This window comes from Orcinus orca, chromosome 1 (genome assembly GCF_937001465.1).
Source record: "Orcinus orca chromosome 1, mOrcOrc1.1, whole genome shotgun sequence".
In the NCBI taxonomy this organism is placed as follows: domain Eukaryota; kingdom Metazoa; phylum Chordata; class Mammalia; order Artiodactyla; family Delphinidae; genus Orcinus; species Orcinus orca.
In genome coordinates, this window is record NC_064559.1 from 152249685 (window position 1) to 152266386 (window position 16702).

General features: G+C 36.0%; 1 protein-coding gene across 5 annotated transcripts in view; it reads right to left on the reverse strand.

Annotated features, from left to right (window-relative positions):
* Nucleotides 1–90: 90 nt before the first annotated feature.
* LRRC7 (leucine rich repeat containing 7) overlaps nucleotides 91–16702 on the reverse strand; it is a 502831-nt gene continuing 486219 nt past the window's right edge. For 4 of the 5 annotated variants that reach the window (XM_049699435.1, XM_033407473.2, XM_004280746.4 and 1 more), the window contains one exon: nucleotides 91–7724. In XM_049699435.1, coding sequence (XP_049555392.1) covers nucleotides 7617–7724 — 108 coding nt within the window. In that variant the 3' untranslated portion in view covers nucleotides 91–7616. The remainder of the gene's footprint in view (nucleotides 7725–16702) is intronic. The other variant, XM_033407476.2, reaches the window with a different exon arrangement.

The following is a 16702-nucleotide window of genomic DNA, read 5'->3' on the forward strand; positions in this document are numbered from 1 at the left end:
CCTCTGGTAAAATGAGGGAACTGGGCTTAATTATCTCTAAGCTGCCTGTAAGACCAAGACCATGGCACTAAATGGTCTCCTTAGTTGACAGCGTTGCTTCACCTCTCCAGGCCTCGGGCCTCCGGTAAAATGAGGGAACTGGGCTTAATTATCTCTAAGCTGCCTGTAAGACCAAGACCATGGCACTAAAAGTTCAACCTTATGCACTCATTTCTCTGAGAGATTTCTGGCATCAATCTGCATGACTCCTTCGAAGAAAAGAAGACCCAAACAAATCAAAAGGATAGATATGATGTACTCCAATTCAGTGAACAAAAGCCATTTCTTAAACTTTTTGGACAGTGTTAAGGTCCTTAGAACACATAAAAGGGAAATTAAATACAGCTGTTGAAACACAGCACAGTAACCTAAAAGGTCTTAGAAGAAATGCTAAGGAGGAGAGGAGGATTGGGTTAAAAGGGAGAATTGAAGAAAGAAAAATTAGGAATGAACTGAGAAAATGAAAGTTTCATGGTTTAAATTTATTATGTAAATTGAACATCAACTTCCTGTTAATTCAGTATTTATTAAATGTGTTTATGTGCCAGGCCTATCATCCACTTAATCATTGTACAAATATTTATTGAGCACCTACAATGCATCTGACACTATGACAGGCACTAAGGATACATACTAAAGAAAACCAGATGTGCCCTCTCAAAGCTATTCTGTCTAGAATGCCTCTTTTAAGTATTGTCTGGTCCTCTCAAGGAGCACACAGGTGATAGGAGAGGAAAGAGCAAATATATGTCAAACCTCTATGACTGTTGATAGAATGTGGTAAGTACTGTAAAGCATACAAAAAATAATATGATGGTATTAACATGAGGGAGAGAAATTTCTTCCAATTAAGATTAGGGAAAGTTTCATGGTGGTAATGTTTGAGCTGGACCCTGAAGGCTGCATATAATTTTGATAATGTAGAAAGAGAATGGGGGGAGGAAGACATTCCAGTAGAGGGATCATTATGGGCAAAGGTTGAGATTAGAAAGTACTCAGTGAAAGGAAGGATTTTTAGGTGTCTAAAACACTGAGTATGTATAGATTGGGTGAAGAAAAACAAGCAATTCCTAGATTCAGGTAATCAGACTTTCCTTGGAAGAATAAATAGATGTCTATGATATGTGAATATGTGTGATCCTACCTCATGCAAACAGTATTTTCATGGGCTGGGCTGAACAGCGCACAGTGAAAATACTCTTCACCACACTGAAGGAACTGAAGTAAATAAACATGAAGTGCAGCCAGCTGAATGAATATTCAACTCATTGCATTTCTGAGGGGGTCACTCTAATATCCGACCCTATGGACTCACATGCTTCCTGACAGTCTATAAGAGGCAGTGGTCATAGGAGGGACTCTTTGGGGGCATTCAACATAGAAGAATCTCTTCAATCAAACATGCCAAGCCTTTTAAAATACTGACTTCTATCTCTTTCCTCCATCATGTCAGAGGCATATAGACACAGTGCTGAGTCAGGTTGAGGGACATCATTTTTTCTAATAGTCTCTCTCTTCTTTGGAGAGAATAATTTGGCAAAATTCTCTTTCACAGATTTGAAGCTGCTATTTATCTTGTCCAGTAAGGCATCTACTCTTGCCACTTCTAGCCTGTCAAATATTGTCCTAAGTCTTGGAAAACATTCATATGGCCTCCCAAAGGCCATAGGACCCAGTGGGGAGACCTATCTGTAGCTCCAAATGGAGAAACCATGCTCAAACCCAAAAGAGATTTGACTAGATAAAGATGCTGCTTCCTTTTGCAATACATGGGCTGAGGGCAGGGACAAAGGAACTCACCATATGGCCTTGCATTGTCTTTGATCTGGAAGTTTTCTCATCTTTCCACTTAATTGTGAGATTTCTGTGCAGAGGACACCATGTTACAGCCCTTGCAGTGCCTGGTATGTAGTAGATGCTCAACGAATATTTATTAACATTGCATTTAATGTTTTTGTTATATTCTTCAATAAAATGTCCCCAAATGTTTTGAATTTATGAATGACATACCTTAGGCATCTGAGATTCAGCTACAGTAACTGTTTTCCTATGGAGGAATTGTGGAGATTGGTGATGAAAATAAGTCTCTGTACTAAGATATTTTACTCTAGGTACAGAGATACTTGACTATTTGTAGGCTGCTTACTCATCATGTTATTTTAAAGCAGGAAAAAAAACTGGCACAAATAATACAATTTGTGTTTGTGCAACAGTGATAGTTTTAAGAAAAAAATATTTGTATTTTCAAAAGTAGAGAAAGGTTGGATGATTCATTTAACTTTTTTTCTCAACCACCTTTCCTACACACGTTGAAAATTATGCTAGCTTAAAGAATGAAACACTTTAAAATCTCCCTCCCCCCTCCCCAAAAAAAGGGCAAGGCCTACAACCTCAAGAGTCACAGGATTTCAGTGCTTTCTACATAAACACTGCTTGAATTTCACAATCTTCCACTCTGAAGTGCTGCTATTAACAAAAACAAAATTAGGCAAAAAAAGTGAGTTTTGCAGCCCAGGCTAATTTGGGGAGATATTTGTGTGGCTGAAGAGATACACTTCTCATTTGTGCCTGCCTTACATCCAGGTCCACTTCTTATCTTGTTCAGTGCTCAATGGGTTGTTACAAAGCATGAGCTGACTGTTAACACAGCAAAATCCAACAGGGGAAACACTACCAGATAAAGTAATGCTTATAAAGTTGGAGCCAGTGAATTATTTTCCTCTCTTTACTTCCCATGGAACTGCTCTCAGGGAAGATTATGATAATCACATAGTTAAAAGCCCAAAGGCTTCAATATTCCTAGGTTTTCATTTACTCTTTTTAATCAAAACTTAGAGTGGACTTTCCCCCTCCATTTATCAGAAATCTCAGAATTCTCCAAAGTAAAAGTTGTACAATTTATACCCTCACAGGATAGTGTTTCCAAACCATTCTCTTGCAGACAGTGTCAAAGGTGAAGACGATTGCAACCTGTCCCCATAACAATCAGCTGGGAGCCTCAGAGAGAGTCCTCAATACCGTAAAGTTCAACATTTTAAAAACAGAAGTGGAAACAGTTCGACTAAGGCATTGCCACCTTCACGCTTGTATACAAGCTTTGTTTGATGTTGTCAGACACATAAGTGCTTTCACCTTTGAGCCTTTGTTAATGCTACTATTCCAAGTTCCTTGATCACCCAAGAAAGTTCCTCCCAAACTGGGAGCTGGAACCATTAGCTGATACTCAGGGGTCTCCAAACAGAACTCTAAGGGGGCCTCTTATTCTTGTGTCAGCAGGATAGAAGAAGTCATTTACTGCCTTTGGAACATCATGGGGAGTTGAAGGAATGGATGTACAGCAGCAGCAGCAGTGAGGAAGAGAGGTCAGTTTTGCATACTAGAAACACAAATGCCCCCCAGAACGTTCAGAATATAACTAGAAAATTTGATTGTATCTGCCTTAGTTTTAGACAGTGGGGTGTTTCAAAAAATATTCTCTGAATAGTTTAGATCGAATGAAGCTGAAAGATTGCATAGGAGAGCTGATACACAGGATCTCCTATAATATTGCCCTACATGCTTTCTTTGGTGCACATTTATTTTTCCACAGCCCACATTCTATTTTCTTGCTATAATGTACACTTGGGGGATGGTTTTGCTGAGCAATGGGGGAAATACTCTGGGCCAAGTCAGGATGCTTTTCTTAATGGAAGGTGTATTGCTAAGGAAAAAGTTCATGCAAGTGATTTTGAATCTGATGATTTCCCCCCAATTCCCAGATGATCAGGTAACTACAACCATAAGAGAGGGCACATCACCAACCCAGTGTCTGAACATTTTATTAAGCCTCAGAATGATTTAGCATTTCTGTGAGAGGAACTTTACTAGACACTCAGCCCTACTTTTCTTGATACTACATGAAGGACTCATCTTCTTAACTTATTAGGTTTCATTATTTGCATAACTTTTTACTGACCCAGTATTTCAATAAACCTGCTGTTTGGTCAGTATATCAGGAATCAGTCGAATATGTTGTCTGATTGAATTTACCAAAGATTTACAGTGGTGGTCTTATGCCAACGTGGCTTTTTATCTGGTTATGTTGTATTGCCCTTTGATAAGAGGGTATTCGTCAGAATACACCTTCTTGATCTGTGTGCCAGTGAGGGGCAGAAATTTACTGAGGACAGCATTAAAAGCCAATGGAAAGACAAGTTGGCAAACACACTATATTTTCCAAAGCTTTAAATTGTGGTGGAGATATTAAATCAATTTTATGAATAAAAGTAAAATGTTTTTCTGGCTTCATCAATTATTTTGGCAAATTCAGATACTTTTCACCTAATATATGAATATATAAGACTAATTTCTTCAAAGCCTTCCTCCCTTTGAATATTCCCTCTCTTTAGCTCTCCCAGTAAAAGGTATTTCAGTCCTACTTTTAGAAAGTAATTATATTAGTGATATATGTGTAATCATCTTTAAGATTAAGAATAAATTAATGCTGATTTGTCACCCTCTCTTTAAAACTGCTTTCCATCCCCAAAACACAATCCAACATAAGGCCCCAAAACAACCAGGGCTGTTTGACATCTATGTAATTACAATTCTTATTAACTGGAACACATATATTTTATAGATTTCAATGAACAATAAATCAGCATGATATACATATTTGTATGTTATATTGACTTTCAAAATGCCTTGTCAAAAGTACCCTTTTACTTTAAAATTGTTATGTTTGTTTAGGTAGCTTGTGTTGTCTGGCAGGCTGGAATTATCATAATAGAGCTTTTGTGACAATGTATGATAAGCCATGTAAATAGTTTTAAAAACTGTCCACTAATGCCAATTTGGCTTGCAAAATCTGCAGCAATTCTAATAATAATTTTTAGTGCTTATTCCACCTCTGATTTTTCTCATACCCCTCTGTTAGGTACAGGACAGCTTCCTCAGCAGAAAGATTCCAATAAAAATCAAAGACCAAGGTGAGTCTATTGGAGTCATCATGAATTCCACTCCTTTTTTGTGGTTGTTGTTTTTTCTTTTTTTTAAAGGCACACCCTTAACTTTTGTTTGTTTGTTTTTGTTAACATAAACCAGACAATAATTTCAGAAAGTAAAGCCAATTATCCGAAAAAGGCAATACTCAGAAATCAGTGTATTATTGGTTTTGGTCACCCATGGAATCAATTAGACTTTTTTCCCCTGTAAGTGATCAGTGATTTTTTTCAGTCCACCTAAAAAAAAAAAATACCTCTTTTCAATATTACCTGCCTTTTTTCAGTATGCAGCATGGCAGTACAATTGACAATGAGGTGCTTTGGCACATCAGATTTCTTTTCCAGTTGGTCAGGGATCCCTTTTCTCTTTTCCTCATTTCCTGAGAACAGGAAGGATTAAAGCATGGCCCAAGACAATGTTGTCACATTAGGAGTGTAGAGGTGTTTACTAGGATTATGAGCCTCTCAGCTTGGCCTCAGAAGCATCTCCTGAAGCCCTGGGTTTGATGTGGAAACCTGACATAAGAAAAAAGACTTGGGAGGTCCTTTATCTGGCTCTTCTCCCACCTCTCCCATAAAAGATTAAACAAAACTAATGGGATGATTGGAGGTGCTTCATTGCCACTGAACTACTCCCATGGGTTTGTTTTTCCTTTAAGTGATCTTGCGAGGTCAGTGAGGGCCTCTATCTTGACTATCCAGTGGCTGGATATGGTGGTTTGGTGTGAGGTTTTGACAAAGAAAAAATTAGGCTCTGAAAGACATTTCTCATCAGAAACTGTCAATATATTAAAATGCATTTAAAAGTTACTTCTGGGAAGCATATTAAAGAGGCCAATCATTTAATCATTTGCTAAATGTCAAAGCCTACAAAATCATAGTATAATGTCACTCTGACATAAAGCAACATCAAAATTAGTGCCTCATCTATAAAGTGAAGTATCATTTGCCTTCAAGTGACAAATTCTATTGCCAAAAAAATACCACTGTACTTCTAATAAGTGACACTCATTTTAATAGACCCTACAAAAATACAATATTTTCAATGTCCCCATAAAACAGTAACTTACAAATATTACTCTCAGAGCTTTGGTGACATCAATATGTGACACTTGTGAAAATTCTAACAAAATACTTGGAACACTAGCATGTAAAGTAAATCCATTATATATATTTTAAAAAAGAGAGCTATGTGAAAATATGAGAGAGAATGCATATAACCAACTCTGGGAAATTATTCTGGAATTTCAAACTAATATTTTAATCAAATTAATGACTAATATATAAAAGAAATATTTTAAAGGATTATAAAATGAATTTTGATCATTTATAGAGAAAAACATTTCCAATGTAAACATAACGAATTCTATACTAATTATGCTAATCTTTGTTTTCAGTGAGACAATTTAGAATTGTATATACTTTGAAACTTTGGGGGAAAAAAGGTATTTTCTCTATTTCTGCCCTCAAAAACAGGCACAGAAATTAATAATACAGGTAGACCAAGGCTCTGAGAACTTATATTTGAAGTTTCATATTTAATTACCAAAGTTTTTTATCACCCACCATAACTTTCTAACAATAGTCTTTCTTAATGATAAATTTTATCAATACCCCAAACTCATTTTAAATGATTTAAAAGTAGCAAATTGGATAAAGCAACACACAAATAAATTCCACATTTACAAGTAAAGAAATCACAGGGGCTACAGTTTATAATCAACATAAACTTGAAGGAAATAAAGCAACACCTTTCCTGCCACCCATCATTCACTGCTTACATTTGGGGTGAAAAAGATTTATCTACAATGACCTTTAGTCTGTTTCTTAACTCTGCATGTTTTGTAATTAGCTAAAGGCATTGAACAAATTAGTTTGTCCTATTTTTATTCAGGTCGCAGAGATTAATGGCTAATTTATGAAATATTTCACTCTGTGTTATGAGAATTTAGCAAATGAATATGGAACCAAATATAAACACTTTATACCATATGTACAGTTGCTTTCATAAGGCATTATCTTGTAATTTTTATTGAAAAAGATTCAATATAGTAAAGTCTTATTTTAAGATATATTTTCTTTCTCAATCCGAGATGTTTAGTTTATGAAAATATTGTTTTTTCTCTATATTCTTTTTGTATATATGCCAACATGTACCTTGTGCTAGAAATATTTTATGGGAATTACAATTCTTTATATTTGTATTTTCTATATAAAGTCATATACAACTTTGAGGCAGTGTTTCTGATGGAGAGCAGAATTCGTAAAGAGCTTGTGTGTGCTTCCGTGCTCCGAAATTATATGAAATCCACTTCAAGAAGAAACTTATTTGATTAAAAAAAAAAAACAAAACCAAAACCAAAACTGCACCAATGCACAGCCAGAGGCTGACAGTTAAAATAATACATAACCACATGAACATCATATTTATATAGTTAACATTTTTAAGGATGACCAGTGCTAACATATAGTATTATACATTTGGCACTAATGTTTGCCATTGGTCCAGCAATTGGCAAAATTTGTTTCTATGTATAAATTTATTTTTGAACATTAGGTCTGGCTAGACGTATCTTCACTATTTATAAAAAATATTTAGACAGTAAGCTCACGTTGAATAACTAGGTCTACTGTGTTCTGGAAACTCTTCAGTAGTAATACAGCTTTTTCATGTTCCATATGTACAAAACTATGTCCATTTGCCTGTAAACACACAAATAAAACAGGGCAATCAATGTAAGATACTTGTTTATCACATTATCATTGTTTCTAACAATAAAATTCAAGGGAGTATTGAGCAACCAAGTCATGTGTTTTTAAAATTCACAGCAGAATTGCAATTATGGGAACAACTAATTTCACCCAGCTTCAACTCAATTTATTAATTCAACAAATATTTATCAAGTATCTAGTATATCCTACTTAGGACTGTCCTAGTATAGTTCTAGTCACTGTGCTAATCACAGAGATATACTGGTCACTAACAGACAGATACATTTGAAATATGATAGTTGTTTTGTTGTTGTTCTGATTTGTTTGCAGGAACTTAGTTGAGATGGTTCGGAAGTGTTCATAGGACCACTGCCTTTTTGTTGCATAATCACTGATATAAACCCATCAACACGGTCAAATGTTTCACTCATGCAAACCATATAGTATAGTATAGTTAGATCTTATTTTGATCCACTGAAAAGTCCTTAATTTACATGTCTTTATATTAAAAAGATAATTTTTATTTCCCTCATTGTTGAATGCAAATATATTCATTATTTATAGCAGTGGTTCTCAATCCCATCCAGAAATGAATTAATTTCTGTGTGATCTAGATTCATCTTGTTATTTTATAAATGAAAGAGCTACACCTCAGAGAGGCCAAGCAACATGACTAAGGTCACACAGCTAAGCTAGGGCTGAGTCATCTGATACCATAATATTCTTACTATTTCTCTCAATACTTTACTGACATAATAACACTGCAATTGTTTCTAGTGATTTGAACTGATATTTCATTCATCATGATAAAATAATCAACATTTTCCCTTTAAAATTGTTGCTATATCACCTCCTACCATAATTTTTTTCGTTACAGTGTTTGCAAAAGCTGTGATTCTCATTCAGATTCCTAACAGGTTTAATTTAACTTATTCTAGTACTGGTAAAAATAACATTTAGTCCTAAATTTGGATCTACCAAAATGCTAAATCTCTCATTCTTATAGTTTTAACTCTGGCTTAATTGTGTTGTTGTAGTTACATGTGAACTATCTCAAAAGTAGAAAGACTAAGTCAGACTATCTGCCTGGGCAATGAGACTTGAGAGGAAATAAAAAGGAGAAAACTTTTAGGGTAGAATCAATAGATTTGGCATCTGATTGGACAAGGGTATGAAAACAAACAAGAATCAAACTGTGATGCCATTAACAGAAAATGGAAACCTTGGAGGAGCAGCAGGCTTAGTTGGGAAGACAACGGAGTTTGTGGTACTGACGACACATGCAAGGAAAATGTTGCACATATATTTAGAAATAAGAGACTGGAGTTCAGGAAGGAGGTCAGGGCGGCAGCATTAGAAACAGAAGTTAGGTTTTTACCACACTTTGGTGTTTACCACATGGAATGCTGAGAGAATTATCAGAGAATATGTTTAAAAGGGAGCATTGTGAAAGAAGGGAAATCTAACTAGGGGAGCAGGATGGAGCCATGGCTTTGGATGTGTAGAATAGAACTTAAAGACAGTGTTTGCTGTTGACCTGGGCATCTAGGTAAATTTGTCTGAAGTGAGGGAGGGAAAGGTGAAACAGGGCCCAATCCTTTTTGCTAGAGGATGGCAGAAAGCAGACGCTAGCCTGATGGCTGAACTAAAGAACAAGGATACCAATGCATTGAGGGGAGGGAACAGGAAAACTGGCAGGAGAAGAACTGGAAAGGGGATCCTGAAGGGGATCAAGGTAGAGGGCTCATAAAGGTAGCAGGAAATCCACGAGGATCAGGTATTTCCTAGAGGCTTCAATTAACCCTAGTTTTCTGAGGCACAGAGGAAAGAGCAGAGAAAGAGCATAGCTTGATTAATTCTGTCCTGGAATCTGGGTCTGTTTCCAAGAAACAAGGCTTCAAGATGTTCAGACCCACAGTCCAGGTTCTGATTCAAGCTAGGGAGATTCCTTGTATAAATTAGCTTTTAATATTGCTTTAAAGCATTGGCTTTTAGTTGTCATGCTTTGTAAGTACAAATGATAGTTATATAGTTGGAAACACAAAGAGTTGATTTCCCAGAAGGAAATAAGCAGGTTGATAAATTAGACCACTGTGTCAAATAAACATTAGGACTCTACCTGTAATTCTAGTCCCCAGAAATGTTTTGGCTCTAAGCCAGAACCTGGGTGCATCTCAAGAGGCTTATTTAAAAGACCACAACTAGGGACTGCCTGGGAATGGCTTCAAATTACCGAAAGGATTCTGAAAGATCAGAAAGCAAATTATTTTAGAAAGTTTATTAAAGATTAAATGAGTTAATATATGTTAACTGCTTAGGACAAGGCCTGGAACACTGTAAATGATCAATAAATGTTAGCTACTACTATTAATATTACTTCACTATTACTTTCTTGAATTTAAGAAATACAATTTTCATTAAGCCATAAGAGTAGAAGGACGAAATGTCAGAGGAAGGAACTGTTTAGTTAACCTTAACTTTTTTTTAAAGATGAAAATGTGAGGATCAGAGAGGTACATGAAATATCCAAGCTCACACAGCTAGTGGCTAGATGAGAATTTATGTCACAACTCTGTATCTTGACACAATTTGTTTCATTGGTGTTGTGAGGTTGAAACAAATGTTTTAGGTTCATTAAATTAATTCACTTGTTAAGATTAATTGCCCTATTTCTTGTTTTTATTTTGCGGTACGCGGGCCTCTCGCTGTTGTGGCCTCTCCCGTTGCGGAGCACAGGCCCGGGACGCGCAGGCTCAGTGGCCATGGCTCACGGGCCCAGCTGCCGCTCCGCGGCATGTGGGATCTTCCCAGACCGGGGCACGAACCCGTGTCCCTTGCATCGGCAGGAGGACTCTCAACCACTGTGCCATCAGGGAGGCCCAATTGCCCTATTTCTTGATATGGAACATTATGGTAGGCCTGATACCAGGGGAGGTAATGACAGAGGGGTTTGAATGGAAGGAGAAGATAGAATCTCAGTTCTAGAGAACTTTCATTTATATTCTTAGGACAGAAGAGCCAAGAGAATTTACATTGTATTTGTTCAAATGAATATGGCTATCTGGCTTACATCTTAGATGGTTCAGACAGGGAATCAGACGATTATGTTACTACATGTGTGCAGGGCTTTTCCAATTAACATGAAGTTCAGAAAAATCACAATATTTCAACTAGAAAGGTTTCATGGTTGTTTCATGTGTGTGAATAGAAGAGCTTAGGAAATAAAGGAGGATACTATTTAATATTAATTGCAGAATATAAATCTGATGAAGCTTTGAAACATAAATGCATATAATCTACATTTATGCATTTGACATTTTGAATATGTATATAATATAAATACAAAAGATGATTTGAAGAACAAATGTTAAATTAATAAAGTTTTAAAATATGTTGCCACATTTGGCTACGTATGTTTTATATAAACACACAGACTATCATGGATTATAATAGAATGTGTGCAATTTTGAGGAAATTGCAACTTCAGTGAATGGCTTAAGTCAAAATGAAGTTAATAAGAAAATCTATGAAAGAAAAGATATTCTACAAATTTTATGCTTCAAGAATGTATAATTAATGTATTTCTGGCTTTAGCTGATTTGAAGTATAAAGGTTCATTTTACAATAGTTTTTATGTTTTTTCCAGAAGGTATCCTTCCTTGTTTTAATTCCACTTGACATCTGTGCCACAAAAGGTTTTTTAATTGCCCCTTTGCATGATTTAGACATGACAAGATGGAAGGTTAATGAAAATAACATCTGCAATTCTAACAAAAAGTACAGCTTTGTGATTACAGCTCATCAATTTACTGTAAAACATACTCGGTGTCTGGATTTCATCCTCTTATTCCTTCCTGAATTTATCTTTGATTTTCTTCTGCTAAATATTTTGTTAAGTGGATAAATTATGGATGTTTATATCACAGAAATTCTCCAGAGGATGTTGTAATTCTCCCAGGAATTCTGTTGTATTCTTATTATTCAAAGCTCTAAATTTAAAAACTAGTTTCTGAGAAGCCTTGGCCACAAAATTGGTGGGATTATCCAATAAGAAGGACAGCACGATTCTTTTAAGAATCCGAAAGAGAAATGGGATTAGAGATTTGGTGTATGATTTTGAATTGATTTAAACTAACCCTCAAGGGACAAACATTTAAAGGGCCAGTATACATGTATTTTGTATGTTAGATACAAAGGCAGTCCTTTGACTGCCTATAGCTCTTGGGATGAGGGTAAATGAAAATATACAGCAACCATCTTAGAGTTATAGGGCAAGCCTTCATGTTGTCTAATCCTGACAGCCAGAAATTATGAGACCAAACAGTGGGAATCTTAGGTAATTATATTTATGTTTCCCATTAACTACCTGGAATTATTTCCCATTGCAGAATTTTAATCTGCTAGAGTAGTCTCATTAAATATTAGGATATATTTAGGGCTGAGTATACTGTATAAGCAGTACTACAATAACTATATGCCAAGTCATTTGAAAATTTTTCCTATCAAAAAAATCTGACCTACAGACCTTAAATTCTTAGAGAGTTCCAATGAAAAATTTACACTGCACTTTTAAATGTGAGGAAGTTTGAAGTCTCAAGTGGCTTTTACGGTAGTATTAAAAAAAATTCATGGCAATAGAATTAGAAAAGAAAAAGGAGAAGTAACAACTGACACTGCAGAAATACAAAGGATCATGAGAGATTACTACAAGCAACTATATGCCAATAAAATGGACAACCTGGAAGAAATGGACAAATTCTTAGAAATGCACAACCTTTGGAGACTGAACCAGGAAGAAACAGAAAATATGAAGAGACCAATCAAAAGCACTGAAATTGAAACTGTGATTAAAAATCTTCCAACAAACAAAAGCCCAGGACCAAATGGCTTCACAGGCGAATTCTATCAAACATTTAGAGAAGAGCTAACACCTATCCTTCTCAAACTCTTCCAAAATATAGCAGAGGGAGGAACACTCCCAAACTCATTCTACGAGGCCACCATCACCCTGATACCAAAACCAGAGAAAGATGTCACAAAGAAAGAAAACTACAGGCCAATATCACTGATGAACATAGATGCAAAAATCCTCAACAAAATACTAGCAAACAGAATCCAACAGCACATTAAAAGGATCATACACCATGATCAAGGGAGGTTTATTCCAAGAATGCAAGGATTCTTCAATATATGCAAATCAATCAGTGTGATACACCATATTAACAAATTGAAGGAGAAAAACCATATGATCATCTCAATAGATGCAGAGAAAGCTTTCAACAAAATTCAACACCCATTTATGATAAAAACCCTCCAGAAAGTAGGCATAGAGGGAAATTACCTCAACATAACAAAGGCCATATATGACAAACCCACAGCCAACATCGTCCTCAATGGTGAAAAACTGAAACCATTTCCACTAAGATCAGGAACAAGACAAGGTTGCCCATTCTCACCATTGTTATTCAACATAGTTTTGGAAGTTTTAGCCAAAGCAGTCAGAGAAGAAAAAGAAATAAAAGGAATCCAAATCAGAAGAGAAGAAGTAAAGCTGTCACTGTTTGCAGATGACACGGTACTATACATAGAGAATCCTAAAGATGCCACCAGAAAACTACTAGAGCTAATCAATGAATTTGGTAAAGTTGCAGGATACAAAATTAATGCACAGAAATCTCTTGCATTTGTATACACTGAAAATGAAAAATCTGAAAGTGAAATTAAGAAAACACTCCCATTTACCACGGCAACAAAAAAGATTAAAATATCTAGGAATAAACCTACCTAAGGAGACAAAAGACCTGTATGCAGAAAATTATAAGACACTGATGAAAGAAATTAAAGATGGTGCAAACAGTTGGAGAGATATACCATGTTATTGGATTGGAAGAATCAAAATTGTGAAAATGTCTATACTACCCAAAGCAATCTACAGATTCAATGCAATCCCTATCAAACTACCAATGTCATTTTTCACAGAACTAGAGCAAAACATTTCACAATTTTTGTGGAAACACAAAAGACCCTGAATAGACAAAGTAATCTTGGGAAAGAAAAATGGAGCTGGAGGAATCAGGCTCCCAGACTTCAGACTATACTGCAAAGCTACAGTAATCAAGACAGTATGGTACTGGCACAAAAACAGAAAGATAGATCAATGGAACAGGATAGAAAGCCCAGAGATAAACCCACGCACACATGATCACCTTATCTTTGATAAAGGAGGCAAGAATATACAGTGGAGGAAAGACACCCTCTTCAATAAGTGGTGCTGGGAAAACTGGACAGCTACAGGTAAAAGAATGAAATTAGAACACTCCCTAACACCATACACAAAAATAAACTCAAAATGGATTAAAGACGTAAATGTAAGGCGAGACATTATCAAACACTTAGAGGAAAACATAGGCAGAACACTCTATGACATAAATCACACCAAGATCCTTTTTGACCCACCTCCTAGAGTAATGGAAATAAAAAAAAAAATAAACAAATGGGACCTAATGAAACTTCAAAGCTTTTGCACAGCAAAGGAAACCATAAACAAGACCAAAAGACAACCCTTAGAATGGGAGAAAATATTTGCAAATGAAGCAACTGACAAAGGATTAATCTCCAAAATTTACAAGCAGCTCATGGAGCTCAATATCAAAAAATCAAACAACCCAATCCAAAAATGGGCAGAAGACCTAAATAAGCATTTCTCTAAAGATGATATACAGATTGCCAACAAACACATGAAAGAATGCTCAACATCATTAATCATTAGAGAAATGAAAATCAAAACTACAATGAGATATCATCTCCCACCGGTCAGAATGGCCATCATCAAAAAATCTACAAACAATAAATGCTGGAGAGGGTGTGGAGAAAAGGGAGCCCTTTTGCACTGTTGGTGGGAATGTAAATTGATACAGCCACTATGGAGAACAGTATGGAGGTTCCTTAAAAACCAAAAATAGAACTACCATACGACCCAGCAATCCCACTACTGGGCATATACCCTGAGGAAACCATAATTCAAAAAGAGTCATGTACCAAAATGTTCATTGCAGCTCTATTTACAATAGCCAGTACATAGAAGCAACCTAAGTGTCCATCAACAGATGAATGGATAAAGAAGATGTGGCACATATATACAAGGGAATATTACTTAGCCATAAAAAGAAATGAAATTGAGTTATTTGTAGTGAGGTGGATGGACCTAGAGTCTGTCATACACAGTGAAGTAAGTCAGAAAGAGAAAAACAAATACCGTATACTAACACATATATATGGAAAATAAAAAAGAGGAAAAGAAAAAAAAAATCATCACGCAGAACCTAGGGGTAAGACAGGAATAAAGACACAGACCTACTAGAGAATGGACTTGAGGATACGGTGAGGGGGAAGGGTAAACTGGGACAAAGTGAGAGAGTGGCATGGACATATATACACTACCAAATGTAAAATAGATAGCTAGTGGGAAGCAGCTGCATAGCACAGGGAGATCAGCTCGGTGCTTTGTTACCACCTAGAGGGGTGGGATAGGGAGGGTGGGAGGGAGGGAGACGCAAGCGGGATGAGATATGGGGACATATGTATATGTATAACTGATTCACTTTGTTATAAAGCAGAAACTAACACACCATTGTAAAGCAATTATACTCCAATAAAGGTTAAAATAATATTCATGGAATAAAACATAAATAAGAATTTCTCTTCTGTCTTAAATGCACACATGTACTGCAGCTTGAATGTTTCATGAATTCAGGCTCAAAAACAGACATGGCAAAATAGAAAAGACTCAGTTGAAGACTTTGTTCATTATTTGTATAGAAAGTCAGGCATGGAAATGGTAATAAGTAGTAATCCTGAGGATATTTACTTGTTTATCTGCTTTGACTTTAGAATGCCTGTTTTCTTCAAAACCAGCATGTGGAATGAGCATCTCTAAAAAATGACTTCCCTATCTTGGTTTGCAAGCAGTTCCCCAACTAGCTGCACTTTATTTCTGTACTTTACCACAAAAGGAACTGCAAAATCAGCCTCTCATTTTCAGGGAACTCTTTGTATCCAGGTTGGTCTCTGTTTTGGTGGAGAGCTTGCTGTTAAGAGAAAACAGACTGGGAGTTGATTTTGTTGCGTGTTTGAAGTCAACTTTTTCCTGTGTCTCTTCCTCCATTTTCTGCTCTGTGTAATTTTGGGCACGTCTACTTCCTGGGCTAGGTGTGTAAAGGTAGAACTTTAGTTCTATTTCCTTGTTGCAGTGTTCACGTGGCTTGGCATCACACTTTGTACATTGTGGGCATTTAATGCATATTTGCCAAATCAGGGAATGGAAAATGTCATGCTATCAGTAAAATTTGCTCCAGGAGAATCAGTGTTGTATGATGGAAGAGGCTCAAATGAACTATTTAACCTCTGTCAACAACAGATACCTTGCAGGGTTGTCGTGTGTTCTAAATGACACAAGATGGGTGCTTAATTGACGTTATTTTTATTTCAGCCAAATTATGGAAGTTAGAGCCAGCTTAATGAACTTAATTTGTCTTTAATGTTTTTCATGTTTCACTTAGTACCTAAATATTATTTTTTTGATTTGCAAAAAGTATTTACTCCGTCTCTAATTAGTTATCTGTGCTGAACTTTATACACTATGAACAAACCAAATGGATAAAGGTATGCAGTGAAACTGGCATATAAAATCATACACATTTAAAAAACTATTTTTGGTTATCTTCTAACCAAATGCTATTTAAAAATATTTGCACATGTATTTTATCATTATAAGCAATAATTTCTCTGAACATTAAGAGTTACATGATAATGAACCCACCCAACCCCTACCCCCCCACCTACCCCCCCAACCCACCTTTCCCCAAACCTCTCCAATGTTTTTGATTTTAAACCACCAAATAAGATCAACAATAGAAAAGTGTTAACTTATTTAGCCTTGTTAGGAAATGCTTTAGTGAAATTTCCAAATA